Genomic DNA, 20434 nt, shown 5'->3' on the forward strand with positions numbered 1-20434 from the left:
CCACGCCGGAAGACTTCGTCAAAGATCGTTCTTTTCCGGACAGACGCGCCACGCGTGTCCGAATACGCGTCGGTTGGGTTCTGCTGTTTTTATGTGTAAAAAAAAAAAAAAAAAAAAAAAAAAAAAAACAGTTTGGGCGTTGGTTCCTTCTGATTGTTTAATTTGTGTGAAAGAAAAAAATTCAATAAAATGTGGAATACTTGTTTGTTATATAATGGGAGGGTCTTTGTTGAAATACAGCTAAACCCTATTTATATTTCATTATATTTCTTATTCTTCCTCCTTTCCACTATTATCTATTACTGTTATGTTTTTACTTGAAACTCTGGCACAACAATTTCCTTCGGGATTAATAAAGTTGTTCTCATCTCATCTCATCTCATTGAATTGTTGCATTTGTTTTGTCAGACAAAACAAACTAGGCTAAAAGTATGCCAGCTTTATTGTCAATTTCTCTACACACACCAGAGGACTAAAGAAGATGTCTCACGATCCCATGGTGACAAAATAAAAACACACACGCACATAGACATGTCCTAACACTAAAGCAAGGGTGGGCAATCTTCAAGAAAGGTCAGAGCCGCCTGTTCTTCCTCAGGAGGCTCAGATCTTTCAACGTCTGTAGGACCATGCTGCAGATGTTTTACCACTCGGTGGTGTCCAGCGTCATCTTCTACGCTGTTGTGTGCTGGGGCTGCAGGCTCAAGACAGCTGAGGCTTATAGACTCAACAATGGATCTGTCCTGTCCCGGGAGTCAAGCTAGAGTCTGTTGTGCAGGTGTCAGAGAGGAGGATCATGGACAATGTTCATCATCCCCTGCATGCCACACTGACGTCCTGTCAGAGCTCTTTCAGCCGTAGACTGATACCACCGAGGAGCTCCACTGAACGCCACAGGAGGTCTTTCCTACCTGAGGCTATCGGACTTTTTAATTCCTCTCCCTTCAGCCGCAGAGAATCTTAACCCTTGTGTTGTCTTGCGGGTCAAACGTGGCCCACTACCACGTTTAGCTGTAGAAAAAAACACCTTAACCTATTTTTTTCCAACTTGAAATTTTATGACTTTTCCCATCATTAGAAAAAGTGATACTTCTTTTTTGTTTATGTTTCCATGTGGGCTGTACATCACTGGGGTACAAAGATTGTCTTATGGGTCATTTCACAATGTTAAGATCGCACGAGGGTTAAAATCTGAACTCTTAAAAAAAAAAAAATCTCACCAACTTACTGTAAATTGTAATAATTTATCTGTATATATGTTCATAACTGTACAATATTTCATAAAAGCTATATGTACAATATTTTTTCATACTCTTGTGCACTCATTCTCTTTCACTTGGTACTTAAGACCCAAAAACACTTTATAGTTTTCACTCGTTACTTAAGGCACTTTATAGTTTATTTGAAGGGCCGAAGTTTGCCCAATTGCGCACTAAAGTAAATAATAAAGTGCACAGCAGTTAAGGACATTCACAAATGCTAAATATAAAATAAAATGTAAATATACGTTATAGTACACTATGTACTGTACATGTAAACAGTAATACCAGCAGACGTTTCTAAGTTAAGTAGTTCAAAATCAGTAACAGCAGCATGATGTATTAAACTGTAATGGCACAAGAAGTAAAATTGAATGTCGGGGTTCAGGGTTTGTGAATTGTAATCGTCGATTTCCTCCAGGATCGATAAAGTATTTCTGATTCTTAAATAATCGTTGCTATCGGAGTTTCCGCTCAGAGTGAGTCATCATGCAACTAAACGATCTTTGTTCGCGATATTCACGAGGCAACTCTCGCGACAATTACGCGGGCGCGCCAAAATAAGAAAACACAAGACTTCTGCCGGTGGGAGACGAAGCAAGGCTGACGTTTAAGGAAGCTCAACTTTTTAAACAAGTATATCGTATTTGGGCATGTAACCTCTTTCTTGTTGTTTTTTTCCTGTCATAAAAATGGTTTTACAAAACAGCGGGAGGTACAGAGCGGACCGAGGTCAGAGTGGGGGACAGGAGACTCAGTAAGTTCGGTTGGATCGTGTCGACGTTAGCGTTAGCAACTTGACGTTTGCTACTTTAAACGCAACATTGTCATGCTAACTTTTGTGGCATTCGCCGAGTAGACGTGTCAAAAATCTGTTTTTTTTATTTGAATCAGGGACAATGGCTCGTCTATGTCAGCACTCAAGAGGCTCGAACGCAGCCACTTCACGGACGAGATCGACGCCCGCTTCGGTTTCGACAGGATGAAGGAGCCCGGGGAGAAAACCGGCTGGCTGATCAATATGCACCCGGTGGGTTGGAGCCACTCCTCCGCATCACCTTATTGTCTTTTTATTTATTGATCTAAACGTCTTGCTCGACTCATGATTTTCCAGACGGAAATCCTGGACGAAGACAAGAGGATGATCAGTGCCGTGGATTATTATTTTGTTCAGGAAGATGGGAGCAGGTTTAAGGTAAGAGGCAGGGAGTGCACTTTTAACCAGGGTCACATGAATTCAATAATTAATACAATAATGAATAGGTGATGATCTCTTATGAAACAATTCTAATTACTTCTAATATTGATCCTGTCTACAGGTGGCTCTCCCATTCAAGCCCTATTTTTACGTTGCGACTAAAAAGGTAAAACCTGGCGTCTGATGTCCTTTTTGAGCCCATGTAAACATTTGACTAAAAGTCCCATACTTCCACTGCAGAACTGCGAGAGGGAGGTTATATCGTATTTGTCAAAGAAGTTTCAGGGAAAAGGGGCCAAACTTGAAATTGTCCCAAAGGAGGACCTTGACCTTGTGAGTGTGTTTGCTTGTTTTACCTCCACAATACACATTTAGGTGTTTTGGAATTCATAGCAACAGCCCAAAAGAGTTTGCGGATGTTAGCCCTTGATTCATTTACAGAGACAAAATTCAGAATCGAATAAAATCCTACTGTTAGATGTAGAAATATTAAGACTAAAGTCATTATCTTGACTTCTCACTTCAGTATGAGCTTAACAAACTTTGTTTTGGGCGCTTTCTTTTCTTTTTTTTTTGTATTCATTTAATACTGTAAACATATGTGGTTGAAGTGACTGCCCACAGACAGGTGAACTTGCTGAACATTGCCGGTCTTCCTCTTTGCAGCCCAACCACCTTGTCGGGCTCAAGAGAGCCTATATAAAGTTGTCGTTCAACACGGTGGACGACCTGGTCAAGGTCAAGCGCGAGATCTCGCCAGCGGTACACAAGAACAGGGAGAGGGAGAAGTCCAATCATGTCTATACCTCTATGTTATCAAGGTATTTTAATGTTTTAATAGAAATCCTATTAGTTACCATGTGATTTTGTTTTTATTTTTAATCAGATCTGCTTTGTCACTCTCTGCTTTGCAGTGCTTTATCTGGTGGGAATGTGACGAATGCAGAAGAAGACGGGACATCGAAGACCATCTCTGACCAGTTGGAGAACATTGTGGACATGCGGGAATATGACGTGCCCTACCATGTCCGCCTGTCCATCGACCTCAAGATACATGTGGTAAATAACTACCTCTGAACATTTGGCACATTATAGCGAAGATAATTTTGTTCTGGTTCCTTTTAATCTTCCTCATCTTCGTTTCTCAGGCCCACTGGTACAATGTTCGCTACAGGGGGAGCACCTACCCACCAGAAATTGTGCGGAGAGATGACCTTGTGGAGCGACCTGTATGAAGTTTTTGTTAAAAATGTATATGATTTGCACATTGAGATACAAGCACAACAAAGCCTTGTTTCTTGTTCTTTTTTTATTGATTTTTTTTTAGGACCCTGTTGTTTTGGCTTTTGACATTGAGACCACAAAACTGCCACTCAAGTTCCCGGATGCAGAGACTGATCAAATTATGATGATCTCTTACATGATTGACGGACAGGTGAGGATCTTCAGCACAGGTCATTTGCACTGGTTTTAGTTGTGTGTTTGTCAAATTAACTTTCAGAGTTTTCTTTTTAAAGGGATTTCTAATAACAAACAGGGAGATTGTTTCTGAGAACATCGAAGATTTCGAGTTCACACCCAAACCTGAATACGAAGGGCCTTTTACTGTTTTCAATGAGGATGACGAGGTACACAAATGTAGTAGAGCAGCAAATGTTCTGCAGTTTTTATGACAATGAAGCCTTTTGTATTGTTTTGTTTGTCTTTCAAACCACACAAATGTAATGCTTTAACAGCTGCGTCTGTATAAATGTGCTGTTTTATGACCTTGCTTTTAGGCCGCCCTTATTCAGCGATGGTTCGATCACGTTCAAGAAACAAAGCCCAATATCTTTGTCACATACAATGGAGACTTCTTCGATTGGTGAGTTATCTGTATTTATCATTCCTGTCACCGTAGTCTGGGAGCGAGGAGGGAAAAAACAAGTGTCGCTATAATTCTGAAATCATTCCCACAGTATATTCAACAGGGAATTGTAATTTTTGATGCAGGCCACAAATCCATTATAGATTAATATATAAGTAGAATATGTATTATTCAGTTGAACAACAATTTCCCCTCTCGCATTTCTGTTTGGATCCATCAGGCCGTTTGTTGAGACACGGGCTTCGCTGCATGGACTGAGCATGCACAGGGAGATTGGATTTCAGAAGGACAGCCAGGGGGAGTACAAGTCCAGCCAGGCCATCCATATGGACTGCTTAAGGTTTGCACATCATATGAAAGTCTTCAGTTGCACACAAAGTTCTCCCGAATGTGCTCTAAGGGCTCGGGGTCACTTTACTAGACCAATCGAAACCTGTTTCTTCCCCTTCCCCAGATGGGTTAAGAGAGACAGCTACCTGCCGGTGGGAAGCCATAACCTGAAGGCAGCAGCTAAAGCTAAGTTAGGCTATGACCCTGTGGAGCTGGACCCCGAGGAGATGTGCCGCATGGCGACAGAGGAACCCCAGGTATGGGGAGGGACTTGGGCGCATTTTTGCAAATAGGAATTTAGTTGACCTTTGTTTTTTTTCTCAATTGTGTCAGACTTTAGCAACCTACTCCGTGTCAGATGCCGTGGCAACGTATTACCTCTACATGAAATACGTCCACCCCTTCATCTTCGCTCTTTGCACCATCATCCCCATGGAGCCCGATGAGGTGTGTGTGTGTGTGTGTATGTGTGTGTGCGTGTGTGCATGTGCGTGTGTGCACACTTGTACAATATTGCAATACACAACCTATGCTATGCACGGTTCCTGGGCTTTCCCACGTTTATGCTTTCCCGTGATGGCAGGTGCTGCGGAAGGGTTCGGGCACCCTGTGCGAAGCCTTGCTGATGGTGCAGGCCTTCCATGCCAACATCATCTTCCCAAACAAGCAGGAGCAGGTCTTTAACAAACAGACTGACGACGGCCATGTCATGGACTCGGAAACCTACGTGGGCGGCCACGTGGAAGCACTGGAGTCTGGGGTGTTCCGCAGTGACATCCCCTGCCGTTTCAAAATGGTACGGTCCACTATTCCCCTTGTTTTACTTGAATTCTTTTTGCATTTGTCCCTGTTAACAGTTACTTATGGTTTACTGACAGAATCCGGCAGCATTTGACTTTCTGTATCAGAGAGTTGAAAGGACGATGCGTCACGCAATTGAAGAAGAGGAGAAAATCCCCCTAGAGCAGGTCACCAACTTCAATGAGGTATGTTGATTTCCTTTTTTTTTTTTTAGTCACTGCTGTCATACTTTAAGCACTCCATACTGGATATTTAAGTGTTTTATTTTTGGTTTGTTGTTCTGCAGGTTTGTGATGAGATCAAGACTAAGCTGACATCATTGAAAGAAGTCCCAAATAGAATTGAATGTCCCCTCATATACCATTTGGACGTCGGAGCAATGTACCCCAATATTATCCTTACCAACCGGCTCCAGGTAGAAGATGAGACATTCCTATTTTTTTTCTTCTTGTTAAAGCTTAAAAGATATGTATATATGAATGCATTTCTGTTTGTTTGTTTGTTTGTTTGTTTTTATCTGCACTCCAGCCCTCTGCTGTGGTAAATGAGGCCATTTGTGCCACGTGTGACTTCAATAAGCCCGGTGCTACTTGTCAGAGGAGGATGAACTGGCAGTGGAGAGGCGAAATCAGTAAGCCTTTGCTTAGGATCTAGTAGTTTTAGATAAAACTAGACAAAAAAATGTTTTCAAGAGTACTGTCACACTGGTGTTATCAGTTGTTTTTATTTTACAAATGTCATACATAATTGTCCGGTCCTCATCAATACACAGGTAATTGCCTGATTAAAAATATTAATGGTTTGTTTTTGACTGTTCTTTGCAAGTCCAGGAAATATTTCAACTCCTAATTCTATGCTTTTTATAGTCAATGAATTGTAAGATTGTATTTGACATCACGGGGTAAATAGTTAGTAAGTGAATCTAATTGAATATTATTCACAAATGTGCTGGATCTAATCGCCCGATTGCAGTGCCCGCCAGCCGCAGTGAGTTCCACCGCATCCAGCAGCAGCTCGAGTCGGAGAAGTTTCCACCGTTGTTCCCCAATGGTCCCCCGCGGGCCTTCCATACCCTCAACAGAGAGGAACAGGCCAAGCATGAGAAAAAGCGTTTAGCGGGTACCACCTTTTTTTTTTTTTTTTTTTTTTTTCCCCCTCTGCCCTTCATCTCCTGTTTCGAGCGTGTGATCCATATGTTGTTTGTTACTTTTTTTCTCCCGTTAGACTACTGTAAGAAGGCCTATAAGAAGACGCACGTGACCAGGCTGGAGGAGAGGGTCACTACCATCTGTCAGAGAGAAAACTCCTTCTATGTTGACACTGTCAGAGCTTTCCGGGATCGCCGGTATGAATTCAAAGGACTTCACAAGGTACTCGATAGTTTACTATTGCAAAATAGGTAGAAGCTGTTTGCTTTTTATGAATTGTAGCTCATGTTTACCCATATAGTATTTGGCTTCTCTTCCAACATTCATCTGTGATGCTCCTCATTTAAGGTGTGGAAGAAGAAACTTTCAGCAGCCCACGAAGGTGGAGACGCTGCAGAGGTGAAACGCTGCAAGAACATGGAGATCCTTTACGACTCTCTTCAGCTGGCCCACAAGTGTATTCTCAACTCTTTTTACGGCTACGTCATGAGGAAAGGGTAGGCGACGGCCTCAATTTTTCTTATTTGCCACTTCTTCTGTAGCATAAGCTGCAAATTACAATAAGCCGCAATCAGTGCTACAAATGACAGAAACTGTTACACGCAGCAGATCTAATCCGTCTAATCTGTGTTTGCATCAGGGCACGCTGGTACTCCATGGAGATGGCTGGCATTGTGTGCTTTACTGGAGCCAACATTATAACTCAGGCCAGAGAACTCATTGAACAAATAGGGTGAGTGTCCAAACTCAGTGTCCAAACTTTAAATGCACAGTGAAACCTTGACTGAGAGCATCAACTTGAGAATTTTCCAAGATACGAGCCAAGATCTGAATTAGGAGCGATCAGGATGAGTGTTTCACTGCAACGTGGCAGCCGCTGACCGTGAAGTGTCGTTTAAAAGCAGTCAGACGTGCGATCCCACCACCAGCTAACCCAGCAAAAATAATCGAAAAACACAAGCTAGGCATGCATGTTGTCGACTTGTCCTAAAAGAAATGGAGAAGTTGTTATCTGAGATACTGTGACAGAGATCATCAGTTTGAAGTTACAACACTTTCACAGGGGGTAGCAAACGTCGGGAACGTCAGCGGACAAGGCGGACAAGAGTCATTCAAAGCGAGCTGGGGACGTTTGATCATTTTCAAAAAGAGAACTAGTATTCACTCTGTCACTAAGTGTAGCATAGTGTGCAAGTTAAATTTAGCAATTCATTGTAGCAATAAGTGTGTTGCAAGAAGATTAAGTAAAACGATGGGGAACCAAATCAAAAACTCCACCTATCTCCTCCGCCGCCGTCTTTGTCTGGTCTTTAAGATAAATACGAGCTTAGTTACAGAACGAATTAAACTCGTATGTCAAGGTATTACTGTATTTATCATATTGAATAGGTGATTTGACACACACGGCATGCATTTGACATCATCTCGTTTGTGAGTCAGGAGGCCCCTTGAGTTGGACACTGATGGCATCTGGTGTGTCCTGCCCAACACCTTTCCTGAGAACTTTGTGGTGAAGACCAGCAATGAGAAGAAACCCAAGGTGACCATCTCCTACCCGGGCGCGATGCTTAACATCATGGTGAAGGAGGGGTTCACCAATGAGCAGTATCACGAGCTAGTGGACCCAGCATCCCTCACGTATGAAACAAGGTCCGAGAACAGCATCTTCTTCGAGGTGGACGGGCCGTATCTAGCCATGATCCTTCCCGCATCCAAGGAAGAAGGAAAGAAGCTGAAGAAAAGGTATGGCAAGAGTTGATTGTCTTTATTTGCAATAATCTTTACCTTTATTTATTTATATACACACACATTATCATAATGGCTGTTATGTTTATGTTGGAATATGAAGTGGGGTTCATAGTGATTCAAGGTTTTGCGTCCCGTTTTAGATATGCCGTGTTCAACGAAGACGGGTCTTTGGCTGAGCTCAAGGGTTTTGAAGTGAAGCGGAGAGGGGAGCTCCAGCTCATCAAAATTTTCCAGTCTTCTGTATTTGAGGCTTTTCTCAAAGGTACCACCCTGGAGGAAATCTATGCATCTGTAGCCAAAGTAGCTGACTATTGGCTGGATGTTTTGTACAGCAAGGTAAACACTGCATCTTCTCAACACTGTTGTTAATGACATTTACGTCATGCTCCATATTGTTTGTTCCGGATGTGTATTCAACAACCGTTTGATCCATGGTCGCCCAGGCCGCCAACATGCCGGACGCCGAGCTGTTCGACCTGATTTCGGAGAACCGCTCCATGTCCAAAAAGCTTGAGGACTACGGCGATCAAAAGTCCACGTCCATCAGCACAGCCAAAAGACTTGCAGAGTTTCTGGGGGACCAGATGGTGAAAGACGCCGGTCTGAGCTGCCGTTACATCATCTCCCGGAAACCCGAGGGTTCTCCTGTCACAGAGAGGTGAAATTTAAAGGCGTGCACTTGTCAGAAAAGATGCAATTGGCGATGATGAGTTTGCAACTGCAGATTCATTTTTTCATATATAAAGACATGAATGTGTGTGTCCCAACCAGGGCCATTCCTCTGGCTATCTTCCAAGCAGAGCCAAGTGTGAAAAAACATTTCCTCCGCAAGTGGTTGAAGATGCCCAGTCTGCATGACTTTGACATTCGCTCGGTGAGGATCGAGACAAAATGAGAGATCAGGGGTTTGAATTTCTCACAATAAAGCGTTTCGCATGTGCCCCCTTCCCCCCCACCGCCAGATCCTCGATTGGAGTTACTACATTGAGAGATTGGGAAGCGCCATCCAGAAAATCATCACCATCCCCGCGGCCCTGCAGCAGGTAATAACCACACATATATACCGTCACTTTATCTGTCCCCTGTTCTTTGACCAGTCAGTTTAAATAATTAATGTTTTCGTCAGGTTAAGAATCCCGTGCCCCGAGTGAGGCATCCGGACTGGCTTCACAAGAAACTCCTGGAGAAGAACGATATTTACAAGCAGAAGAAAATAAGTGAGATTTTCACCGTTGAGGGCAAAAGACAGGTCGGTATGCCGCACAGTCAAATGTTCTAAATCTTTTAGTCAGTCAGTGGAGTGTCAGTGCAAGATACTGTTTCTTCATACTGTATTTTTGCCTCCTCCTCACTTCCCCTCACAGGTGGCTCATCAACCTCACGGGGGAAGCCAACCCGCTGACATTGAGGACTTTGGGATGTCAGCCAAGCGTCTGCAGCCTGCCATCCCCATCAGTACCAAGAGGAAGCGAGCATCCGAAGGGGAGAGCAGCCAAGTGGAGTCTCAGGACATTGAGCTTACCCAGTCTTGGAGGGAAGTCCTGGGACCCCCGCCGCCCATGGGAACTAAACGGGTAGGCAATTGGCAACAGCACCAGTCTACTATGTTTTTTATTTTTTTTTTAGCAGTTTATTTCTTACCAGCTGGGCTAGGCTCCAGCCCCCTCCTCCACAACCCTGAGTACAGGATAAGCGGTGAAGACGATGACTGATTACTTCTTCATTTTGGCCGATGTTTTTGTTCTCAGAAACACTGAGTTTATAGTTTGTCTGTCACCTCAGAGGTACAGTCGAATAGAAAGTGTGTGTGAGTCTGTGAAATAATGTCCGCTAAGTCAGGAATGTGGTATTTGCCGTGAGTAAAGATACAATCTGTATTTATCTGATTTAAATCATACTTTAACAACTTCGGGTGTTAAATCAAACAATTCAATTATTTTTCAGCAATTTATTATCAGTTCTTTGAATAAGGACCACGACTCAAGGAAACCCCTCTAAAGTGACCATTTACCCACATAACACCGTTTGGCTATGAATCCAGAATTCACATGCGCACAATAAGAGAATATAAAATGCAGTTTTCATTGTAGTCACATAGTCTGTTCAAAGGTCACCTCCGTTTCAATCGTAATAATCTGAAAAGGCTCTTTGAGTTATTAATCAGGGACATGTTGGAAAGTCCCCTGTGCTAACAATGACAAATTTCCCTCCTGAAGAGTCTGGACCAATTTTTATTGGTAAACTGCTATAGCAAATTAAAGACGTACTTGCCGCCAGGAGCACAAACAGATAGACACCAAACTGTTACTTGTACTGTCTGTTTCCAGGAGGAGATTCTGGTGTGGCTGCGCTACCATAAGAAGAAGTGGGAGCTGCAGCTGAGGCAGAGGAAGGAGAGAAAGAAGAAGAGGAGGCTGCTGGATGGGGAGGCCCAGCCTGCCGGCGGAGGCGTGATCAGGGATGGGCCCGTCACAGGCCTCGGGAGTTTCCTCCGCAGGACGGCTCGCAGCATCCTGGACATGCCTTGGCAAATCGTGCAGGTGCAAAAATGGACTTCATGGCTCCCCCGCATCTGAGGAAAAATAGTCTTGTCTCCTCCAATGGTATTATTTTACATCTCTTAGATTGCAGAGACCAATCAGCCCGGACTGTACAAGCTGTGGGCTGTGATTGGGAACGACCTCCACTGCATGAAGCTCAACATCCCACGCGTCTTTTACGTCAACCAGAAAGTCCCCAAGCAGGAGGAGGGAGCAGCATATAAAAAGGTACATATCTACCCCGCCCCTCTGTTGAAATATATTTGCTATGGCGCTGTGTCAAACGGAGCATTTGGCCCTCAGGTGAACCGCATGCTGCCCCGCTCCAACGTGGTGTACTACCTGTATGAGTACAGCGTGCCGGAGGACATGTACCAGGAGCACATCAATGAAATCAACGCCGACCTCTCGGCCCCAGACATCGAGGGCGTCTATGAAACACAGGTAGGCGGGACAGATAAAATCCGCCACATGCTGAATCATGAGCTTTTCATACCCCAAAACAAAATCAACGTGTTATGCTTTGGTCACAATTTTAGGTCCCCTTGCTGTTTCGCGCACTGGTGCAGCTCGGATGTGTGTGCATGGTTAACAAGCATGCCATGAGGGACCTGGCGGGCAGGGAAGCCGATACTTTTGAGCTGGAGCATCTGGAAATGAGGTCTCTGGCCCAGTTCAGCTACCTTGAGCCTGGTAGGACCTGTTTCATCCACTGATTGTTATTATTATCATTATCATTATTATGATTATCATCATTATTATTATTATTATGATTGTTATTATTTGGCATGTTGTCCAGGAGTGTGTGTATGTTGTTTTTTTGCTGCAAAGTAAAGTATCCCAACAAGACAATTACCATAGTGTTTGTAAGACAGGGTTTTTAACTAAAGAACCACAGGAAAATCCTTTCACTGCCACAAATTCTGGTCAGAGTGCTTTACATTGGAGGTTGGAAGCAAGGGTGCTTCTCTTGAACCTTTTCAATAGTCGTCGCTTGATCTAATTGGGGTAAAACTGTTCTCCGACAAAGTTAGGTTATGACTGACAGGGAATTTTTGAAGCCCGTTCATTGTCATTAAGGGGCTGTTTTAAGTGCCGTTTTTTTTTTTTTAAAGCGCAGGTAGATATTTATACATTTTGTATTATCTTGCATTTTTCAAGTTTTACGCCACTGCTTGTGTTTTGTTTCAAGTTGATTCTTGACTTGGACTGAGCTTTGAAATACGGTGTACGAAAAAGCCAAAACACGCTTGCATGCTGGACCCTTAAGCTAATATCTACCAACACCAGAGACAAATCTAAAGTCGGTGAAATCCAGGCATGATACTAGACACGTATGTGATGTCTGTCTTTTCAGGAAGCATCCGTCACATGTACCTTTACCACCGCAGCCAGGGGCACAAGGCTCTTTTTGGCCTTTTTATCCCATCTCAGCGCAAAGCCAGCATCTTCGTCCTGGACACAGTAAGAATCCCATTCCACCACATATTTTTACCATACTGTTGACATGGTCAGATCTTGTGAGCGAATCAATATCCATAAAGCAACATGTATGCAGCCCAATGTTATAGAAGTGTCTGTTGGATGCGAATATTCATCGAAGCAAGGTCATTTTAAAAGAATTAAATAATTATTTGAACTTTGCTAAAATAAACTAACATCTATCGGATTCATTTTTTTTTTCTCTTGCTGTCTAGAACACATTGTCATTTTCAATGATTGCATATTGAGATCCATGAAATTCAAGGCTCAGGGAGAAGGAGGTGAGCCAATAAAGTAAGGGATGTTAGAAGTAAAGAAAGGATCGCCATGGCAATGTTATGAGCATTGTAGGACAACTGGATGGTTCAGAGTGAAATGCGAGAGGAGGAACATGTGATCTGAAACCCATCGATCTTGCCCACAAAGAGCGATTCTTTTTGGCATCCACTTGAGGTTTGGTAATGACTGATTAGAAGAGGGAGATGGTAATGCTGAGCAGGAACCTTGCATTGTTTATATTACTCAATAGTACCCCATACCCCCCCCCCGTGCTGGAAATACATTATTTAGCCAACTGACTAAGAGTAATGTGGCGTTTACCTCTCAGAACCGCACATTTTTTAATCAAGGCACATAAAAACAGAATTCAGGTCAGGTGTGACACTTGAATTTGAATGGCTGGAACAAGTAGTGTCTGGCAGTCCTTAACACTGAACGATTGAGTTGGTGTGTAGTGTGCAGTGTGTAGTGCGCGCGCGTGTATGATCACAACAGTGGTATTGGGACCGGAGAGGTTTGCACATGCGATGGATGTATTTGCCTCAAGTTGGGAGGAAATAGCCTTGTAATAACAAGCAATTGTAACAGCAACATTACTGGGTAGAACTGTGTGCAAATAGTAATAATAAAAGAATATACAAATAAGGATACAAAATGAACCAAAACTATGTACAATACATACACTAAATATCAAAAGAAATGCCTTAAGTAGGGAATGGTTATAGAATAGCAGGTGGACATGATGTGGGTCGTAAATAAAATAAATGGTTATAGGTTAGGTGTCCTGGAGAATGTATAAATATATTTTTGTGATGCCTGTAAGCAACATCAACAATGCTGACAGCAGACGGAATGAAGGACCTGCTCTAGCATACATTCTTGCAGTTTGTGATTAAGTAACACAAATTTAGTTCCATTTTCATTACGGAAATGTGAAATACTTCCAGGGAGAGCTAGAATCTTCTCATATTAACAGCTAAGGCCTCTTTTAAAGATGCATCTGGGGGAAAAAAAAGTAACCAAAATCATATAAATACTTCACGACATGCGGTTTTTACCAAGATTTTACCATATTCTAGCTAAACGTCGGATGAGTACAAAGTTTGCCCTCCAGCCACTATCATCTATGTCTTAAATATAGCCTTCTGCATTGAAAGCTTTCACGTCAACTCTTCCCAAAGGTTCGCAGTAACCAGATGCCCAACCTCAGTAACCTCTACACCGGGGAGCGCACCGCTCTCCTGAAGAAGACTACAGAGGAGCTACTGCCTCCTGAGAAAACCAACTTTGAGGTCCGAGCTGAAAACGACGTGAGGGCCATCTACCGTGCGATCCAACGCACGTTGCTAAACTATAAGGTAAAAAGGTCAAACGTATCACAGCGATGTCGTTTAATACGTCGCATATGTAATTAAATGTGTCTCCTTTGGCTTTTCCTCCCTTCTCAGGAGGAGCGACGGGGGCCGACCCTCATTGCTGTACAGTCCAACTGGGATTTGCGGCGGCTGGCGGCGGGTATGCCAGTGCTGGAGGAATTCCCTGTGGTTCCGGTGCATGTGATTGATGAGATCAACTACAACGTCCTGGACTGGCAGCACCACGGCGCCAGGCGCATGATCCGTCACTACCTTAACCTTGACAGCTGCCTGTCACAGGCTTTTGACATGGCCAGGTAAAAACCCTCAGATCCACTTATTTTTATTACTGTAATTTCGGGCCTATAAGCTGCAATGTTTTTTTCACACGCTTTGAACACTGCAACTTAAACAATGATGTGGCTAATTTATGGATTTTTTTTTTGGGACTAAAGAGTTTCATGCCACCAAAACACAGCCCCATCCCATCCAATGAACCGATGAAATTACCGTGAAATTCTGAGGCCTTTTTAATTCCGACATTGAAGAAGACAACTTAAATGGTTTAAGATAAGATCATCCTTATTGATCCCAATAGGGGAAATTCCTTTGTCATTTATATTTGAGATATTGTATGATATTGTATGATATCACAATGAAGTAGTCCTGCTTTTGTTGCTAGCACCAAGAAGTGATCAACTTTAAAATAATGAATCCTAAAATCTCTCACCCCGCCAGGTATTACCACTTACCCGTGGGGAACCTGCCACAGGACGTGTCCATCTTCGGTTCAGACCTGTTCCTGGCAAGGCACCTGCGCAAACACAATCACTTGCTGTGGTTGTCGCCCACGGCGAGGCCTGACCTTGGGGGGAAGGAGGCCGATGACAGCCGTCTGGTGATGGAAAGCGACGACAGGTGCTCGGTGGAAATCAACACCCAAGGTTGCTATTCCACAGGTACGTAAACACTCGCACCGAGTATCTCGATTGTAAAATAAATGTGTATTTTTACGAATGCTTCGCATTTCTTTCTTGGGAAGTGTGTGTGGAGCTGGACCTCCAAAGCCTCGCGGTGAACACCATCCTCAAGTCGCAGCACGTCAACGACATGGAGGGCGGGGCGAGTCTGGGGGTCAGCTTCGACGTGATTCAGCAGGCCTCTTTGGAGGACATGATGTCGGGAAACCAAGGAGCCAGTTCGCTTGCCAGCTACGATGAGACGGCCCTCTGCTCAAACACCTTCAGGTTTGCAGACAGTTGAACATAGCACGTCAGTTATAACAGCGAGCATATTTCTTTGTGACCCATTCTCAGCGCCATAATCTTACAGTTTACCGACTTAACTTGTCGTTGTGTGTGCAGGATCCTGAAGAGCATGGTGGTGGGCTGGGTCAGAGAAATCACTCAGTACCACAACGTGTACGCGGACAACCAGGTGATGCACTTCTACCGCTGGCTGCGGTCCCCCAGCTCTCTCCTCTATGACCCGGCACTGTACCGCACCCTACACAGCATGATGAAGAAGGTGTTCCTCCAGTGAGTGCTGCACTGTTAATCTATATTAATGTCCGAAAGGGATCCCCAGTTACCAAACTGGTATTGTCCTATATGGTCAATATTTGGACTAGTTACATAAAAAAAGAAAATAAAATCTCTCAGCATATCTTTGCTTGGATAAAATGAAAAATTTTCACTTCTAGGCCGCCATTGTGTTTACGTCCGAATGCTGTCTGGGTAATGACGTCATGAGGTTGCGCTGGGCTTGGTCGCATTCATTTTATCTTACGGTACACAAACATGTCATTTGTTCAAACCTTCGCATTTGAACACAAGAGAGACGTGAGCGAGGATGTTAACGCTGAAGACAGAAGTAAAAATGAGCATCGAAATGAGGACGAGCAAAGAGGCAAGAGTTGTCCTGTCGCTGATGCTCATGCAGCAACTGTGTTGCGATGCTAACAGAGAGAGAGCGTCTATTGTCAGGAGCGCCACTTTTGTCATCGGCTGTCCACTGCACACTTACGGGCAGCTGGTCTGACTGACCGCTTATCGTCAGGTGCCAGAGCCCGGTCTTTCGTCATCAGATGCTACTTCTGCAGTATCGGGTTGTTGACAAGTGTCCCCTGCTATGGCACTCACTCGTTTACCAAGGACCTTCTGTACTCTTTCTTTCTTTTGAAAGAAAACTGTAGACAGAGCATTTGGCTTAAAACTAGCAGCAGGTGTGGGCTCTTCCAGCAGCTTAGCTAGACTAAATGTGTCAAATGAATTGAAATTAAAAATAAGGGGGTTGAAATTAACTTTAATTCTTGTCGATCTTATTATGAGATATGCAGTTTCAGTGCAACAATCAAGTTTCAATAGGATCAGTATAAGATGACAGCAGAAATTGTGTTTTTTTCCCCTTCCCCACCATCTCCTCTCTTTCTACTGCCAGGTTGATCGCAGAATTCAAGCGTCTCGGCTCCACCGTGGTGTACGGAAACTTCAACAGGATCATCTTGTGCACTAAAAAACGGAGGCTGGATGACGCCATTGGATATGTTGAGTACATCACCAACAGGTGAAGCATCAAGGCACTACAGGTCACATCTGTGCTAAGAAAGAACCAGCATTCTTCAGTTTGCACGTCACCACATTTCTCTTTGTATTCATCACACATATCCTATCATATATCAGCCACTCTACTTTGTTCTAGGGCAATATATAGCATGGGAGAATTAAAATATCCCCAGGGATTAAGAGATTATCATTCAAAAATGAGTGATTTTTTTTTGCAGTATTTGTTGACAAAAAACAAAATAAGAAATCATGGAGCTCAAAGTTTTTAGCGAAGATGATTTCTTCATAGACATAAAGTATATATAATCAGAGATGTGAAATATCCTATTTCAAGATGATGTACAGTATATACATTTTTATTTTTTACTACCGGTAACACCAATAAAGTTCCTGGTTCTGAGGGCTTAAAGACTTTTAAGATATTGGAATATACATAATATTTAATATAATGAAAATTAAAAAAAAAAAGAACACAAATACAGTCATCACCACTTGTGAAAAACATATTTTTAAGCAATGATTATGTGTTCTCCTTTACAGTGTATTAATTTTATACAACACAAAGAGCAGACAGGTTTGTGTAAACAGACAGGTACGACTACATGGCCTTTATTTATAAATTTTAGATCTTGATGATGGTGATTTTGCTGACTTTCTGCTTTCAATGCATTATGATTACGGTAGGTTTTCCCTGAGTGAGACCGTCACGCAGTAGCCCCTCTGTCATTTCTTAGAAAAACACAAATAGTCCCAATACTAGGACTGAATATAACCTAAAATATTCCCACAACTTGTGCGTCCAACAACTAAAAGAAGTTCCCCACCCACCGCCCGTGTGTCTTCTAGCATACAGTCCAGGGAAATCTTCCATTCCTTGTCCATCTCCTTTTCCCGCTGCTGGGAGTTCCTGCTGTGGATGGACTCTTCAAACTACGGCGGCGTGAAGGGCAAACTGCCTCCCGGCGTCTTATACGGCGAGGTACTTCAACTTTTTTTTTGTTTGTTTGTTTTTCGATCTAACGTCATCCATCTCGGTCGCCTAACCGATTGCTTCCCGCATTCTGATTCTGCTTCTTAGGAAGGAGGCCAGCCAAACAAAAAGAATGGAAGGGATGAAGATAACGATGGCAGTGAGGACGAGGATGGGGACGAAGCGAATGCGGAGGAAGAGGATGAAGAGACCGACGAGGTGGAGGAGTTGATTGAGAGCAACTGGAACATCATGCAGTATCTGCCGCAAACTGCATCGTGCCAGAAGTACTTCCTCATGATAGTGTCGGGTAAATGCACGACTCCTTAAAGCAATGCCATGGCAACAGAAGATGGGCTCTGAGGTGCTGACAGTTGGTTATATCATCCAACTCAGCGTACATTGCCGCCGTGTACCAGAGCATGAAGGAGGAGCTGAGACGCAACACGCCCGGAGCGACACCGATCAAGAGACGTGGAAATAGCCAGGTCTCCCAGCAGGCGGCGGCAGATGCGAGTGCTCTTCCAGGTAAGACATTTAGCACGCCGCTCTCCTCGGGCGGAGCTTTCAGAGATGACGTTCTTTGAAATATCCCCCCCCCCTTGCCACGCAGGGATGATCTCCTTCTCCCAGGAATACGTTTCCAGCGAGCTGACACAGACATTCTTCACCATCACGCAAAAAATACAAAAGAAAGTGACCGGCACCAGGAATGTGACCCAGCCCTCGGAGATGTTCCCCGTCCTGCCCGGTTCCCACCTGCCACTGAACAACCCAGCACTAGAGTTTATCAAATATGTTTGCCAGGTAAATGCGATCGCAAGCCCAATATTGACCGAGCCAGTAAAGTCAGAAAACACTTAACATACTGTGCGTGCTGGGTTGTTACCTCCCAATGTTTGTCTCCTCAGGTGCTCTCATTGGATAGCAACATCATTCACCAGGTGAACAAGCTGAAGAGGCATCTCCTCCGGCTGGTTGATGTGGGAGAATTCTCAGAGGACGCCCAGTTTCGCGATCCCTGCAACTCTTACATCCTGCCAGAAGTCATTTGCCACAACTGCAATTTCTGCCGCGACCTGGATCTTTGTAAGGATCCGTCTGTGACACAAGTAAGAGGCACAAAAGCGGATAAGAAATCATGGACACGCTTTAATTTGTATGATTCGACTTTGCCCATTACTGATACACGCGTGCTGCCTCTCCTCAGGATGGATCCGTCCTACCCCAGTGGTTCTGCTCCAATTGCCAGGCCCAGTATCAGACAGAGTACATCGAGATGTCTTTGGTGGAGGCTCTGCAGAAGAAGCTGATGAGCTACATGCTACAGGACCTAGTGAGTAGAACACATTAATGTGAGAGAAATATAATACAAACCTGAAAATAACCTGTTATTGGTAAAGGTGCCAATTCCACAGGATGATAAACTGTGGTTCAGGACCTGTCAGAGGGCCTGTGAAACTGAGGCGACTGCGAGGAGATTGTTGTCAGACTTAATAAAGGCTATTTTTATCTGATTTAAGAAAAAGGCTGTTGTGTTAGAGGATATTTTTGTAATGATAGAAGTCAAGAAATTGCATAAAATTATCAACAAATGTATAAGTTTGTTTTTAAACGTGGTAAAATTCAATTTGATTACAATGTAGTTATTTTTGTGTTTTTTTTCCCAATTGCTCTATTCATTCCCCACGAAAGCACACGTTTATTTTCAGGGTTTCAAAGTTTATTTTCAACCAACAATTCAGCAAAGGAATTAGCACTTTCACTAAAAAAAAATTAAAAATTTCAAAGAAATCCTACAGGTTGTATACATACAGTGTTTAAAACTGTAGCCTATTGTTGACGTAATTGAAATGTCAAACAAAAAAAATAAATAAAGAGTACATTGAGCTCCGATCAATCCGAACCCTCCGTATGTGATTTGCAGGTGTGCACCAAATGCAAAGGGGTGAAAGAGGCCAACATGCCCTTATACTGCAACTGCGCCGGAAGCTTCGACCTCACTTTCTCAACCAAGGTTTGTCCCCTTAAGGTCAACATGTGGTGACGGAACTCGCTAGAACTGTTCCAACTCTTAACCACTGTCCTCCCTGTCCTCTTTCAAAGAACTTCTCCGAGCAGGTCACAGTGTTTCGGAACATCGCCTCCCACTACAACATGAGCTTCCTGGGGGAGACTATCGACTGGTTGCTTGCGATGAGTCCACAAATCAGCCAGAACATCACGTAATTGTTTTTTTTGTTTTTTTTTCCCTCTGCGGTCAAGCTCAACTCGTCATCATTTGCATCGACTCTAAATGGGCGAGATTGTCTTCATCCTTGATTGCTGATCTCATGGTGTCTGCGTCTATAACAATGACTGTGTTGTAAATACCATTTGTAGCATGTTGGAAGAGAAATGCGTGTCTCCATATTTGAACTGTCATTAAAAAGTATTTTTATCACAACTCTTGTGTCCTGCTGTTTAAAAACAAAAATAATAATAATTAAAAAAAAAGAAAAAAAAATCTGGCTCGGTAGTGAGGACCCCACTCTGCTGCATACAAAAAATTATTTACCATTCATCCATCCACAATGAAACTGACTGCAACTATAGTAACAAGTTAAATAGTTTTAAAAATAAACAATAGCTAAGTCTCTCCATCATTACTGGGAGCCTAAAATCAATGTGACTTTTCACATAAATCACATAAATACAGTATCATAATTCTTAGCTCAACCGCACCACTCCTAACTGGATTAATGTCTTAACAGTGGTTTAACGGTCAGAAAAATGTAATTACGGGTCAAAAGGGGCCTTCAGATCCCGGTCCATCATGTTAACCTTATTGTCCTACAGAGAGCTCTCCCAGGCAGATGTCTTGCAGGCAAATAATCCCATTTCTAACTTGAC

The 20434-nt window shown here is 43.3% G+C and overlaps 1 protein-coding gene across 1 annotated transcript; it reads left to right on the forward strand.

Annotated features, from left to right (window-relative positions):
* Nucleotides 1-1951: 1951 nt before the first annotated feature.
* Nucleotides 1952-19954, forward strand: pole (polymerase (DNA directed), epsilon). Its single transcript, XM_086173957.1, has 48 exons — nt 1952-2016; nt 2154-2289; nt 2374-2454; nt 2579-2623; nt 2698-2790; nt 3124-3278; nt 3372-3516; nt 3606-3686; nt 3785-3892; nt 3975-4085; nt 4236-4321; nt 4545-4664; nt 4779-4911; nt 4988-5101; nt 5238-5450; nt 5533-5640; nt 5742-5870; nt 5984-6086; nt 6428-6574; nt 6680-6825; nt 6952-7100; nt 7244-7336; nt 8044-8346; nt 8493-8688; nt 8796-9010; nt 9124-9226; nt 9315-9395; nt 9479-9601; nt 9717-9926; nt 10680-10892; nt 10977-11120; nt 11196-11336; nt 11432-11585; nt 12250-12356; nt 13835-14011; nt 14102-14325; nt 14747-14967; nt 15051-15255; nt 15373-15546; nt 16448-16573; nt 17419-17551; nt 17651-17852; nt 17939-18070; nt 18156-18349; nt 18454-18654; nt 18753-18878; nt 19470-19559; nt 19649-19954. The coding sequence occupies exons 1-48, from the start codon at nt 1952-1954 to the stop codon at nt 19769-19771; spliced, it is 6879 nt and encodes a 2292-aa protein (XP_086030083.1). The 3' UTR covers nt 19772-19954.
* Nucleotides 19955-20434: the final 480 nt, after the last annotated feature.

This window comes from Fistularia commersonii, chromosome 26 (genome assembly GCF_037954325.1).
Source record: "Fistularia commersonii isolate RoL2024-O1a breed Wild chromosome 26, RoL_Fcom_v1.0, whole genome shotgun sequence".
NCBI lineage: Eukaryota > Metazoa > Chordata > Actinopteri > Syngnathiformes > Fistulariidae > Fistularia > Fistularia commersonii.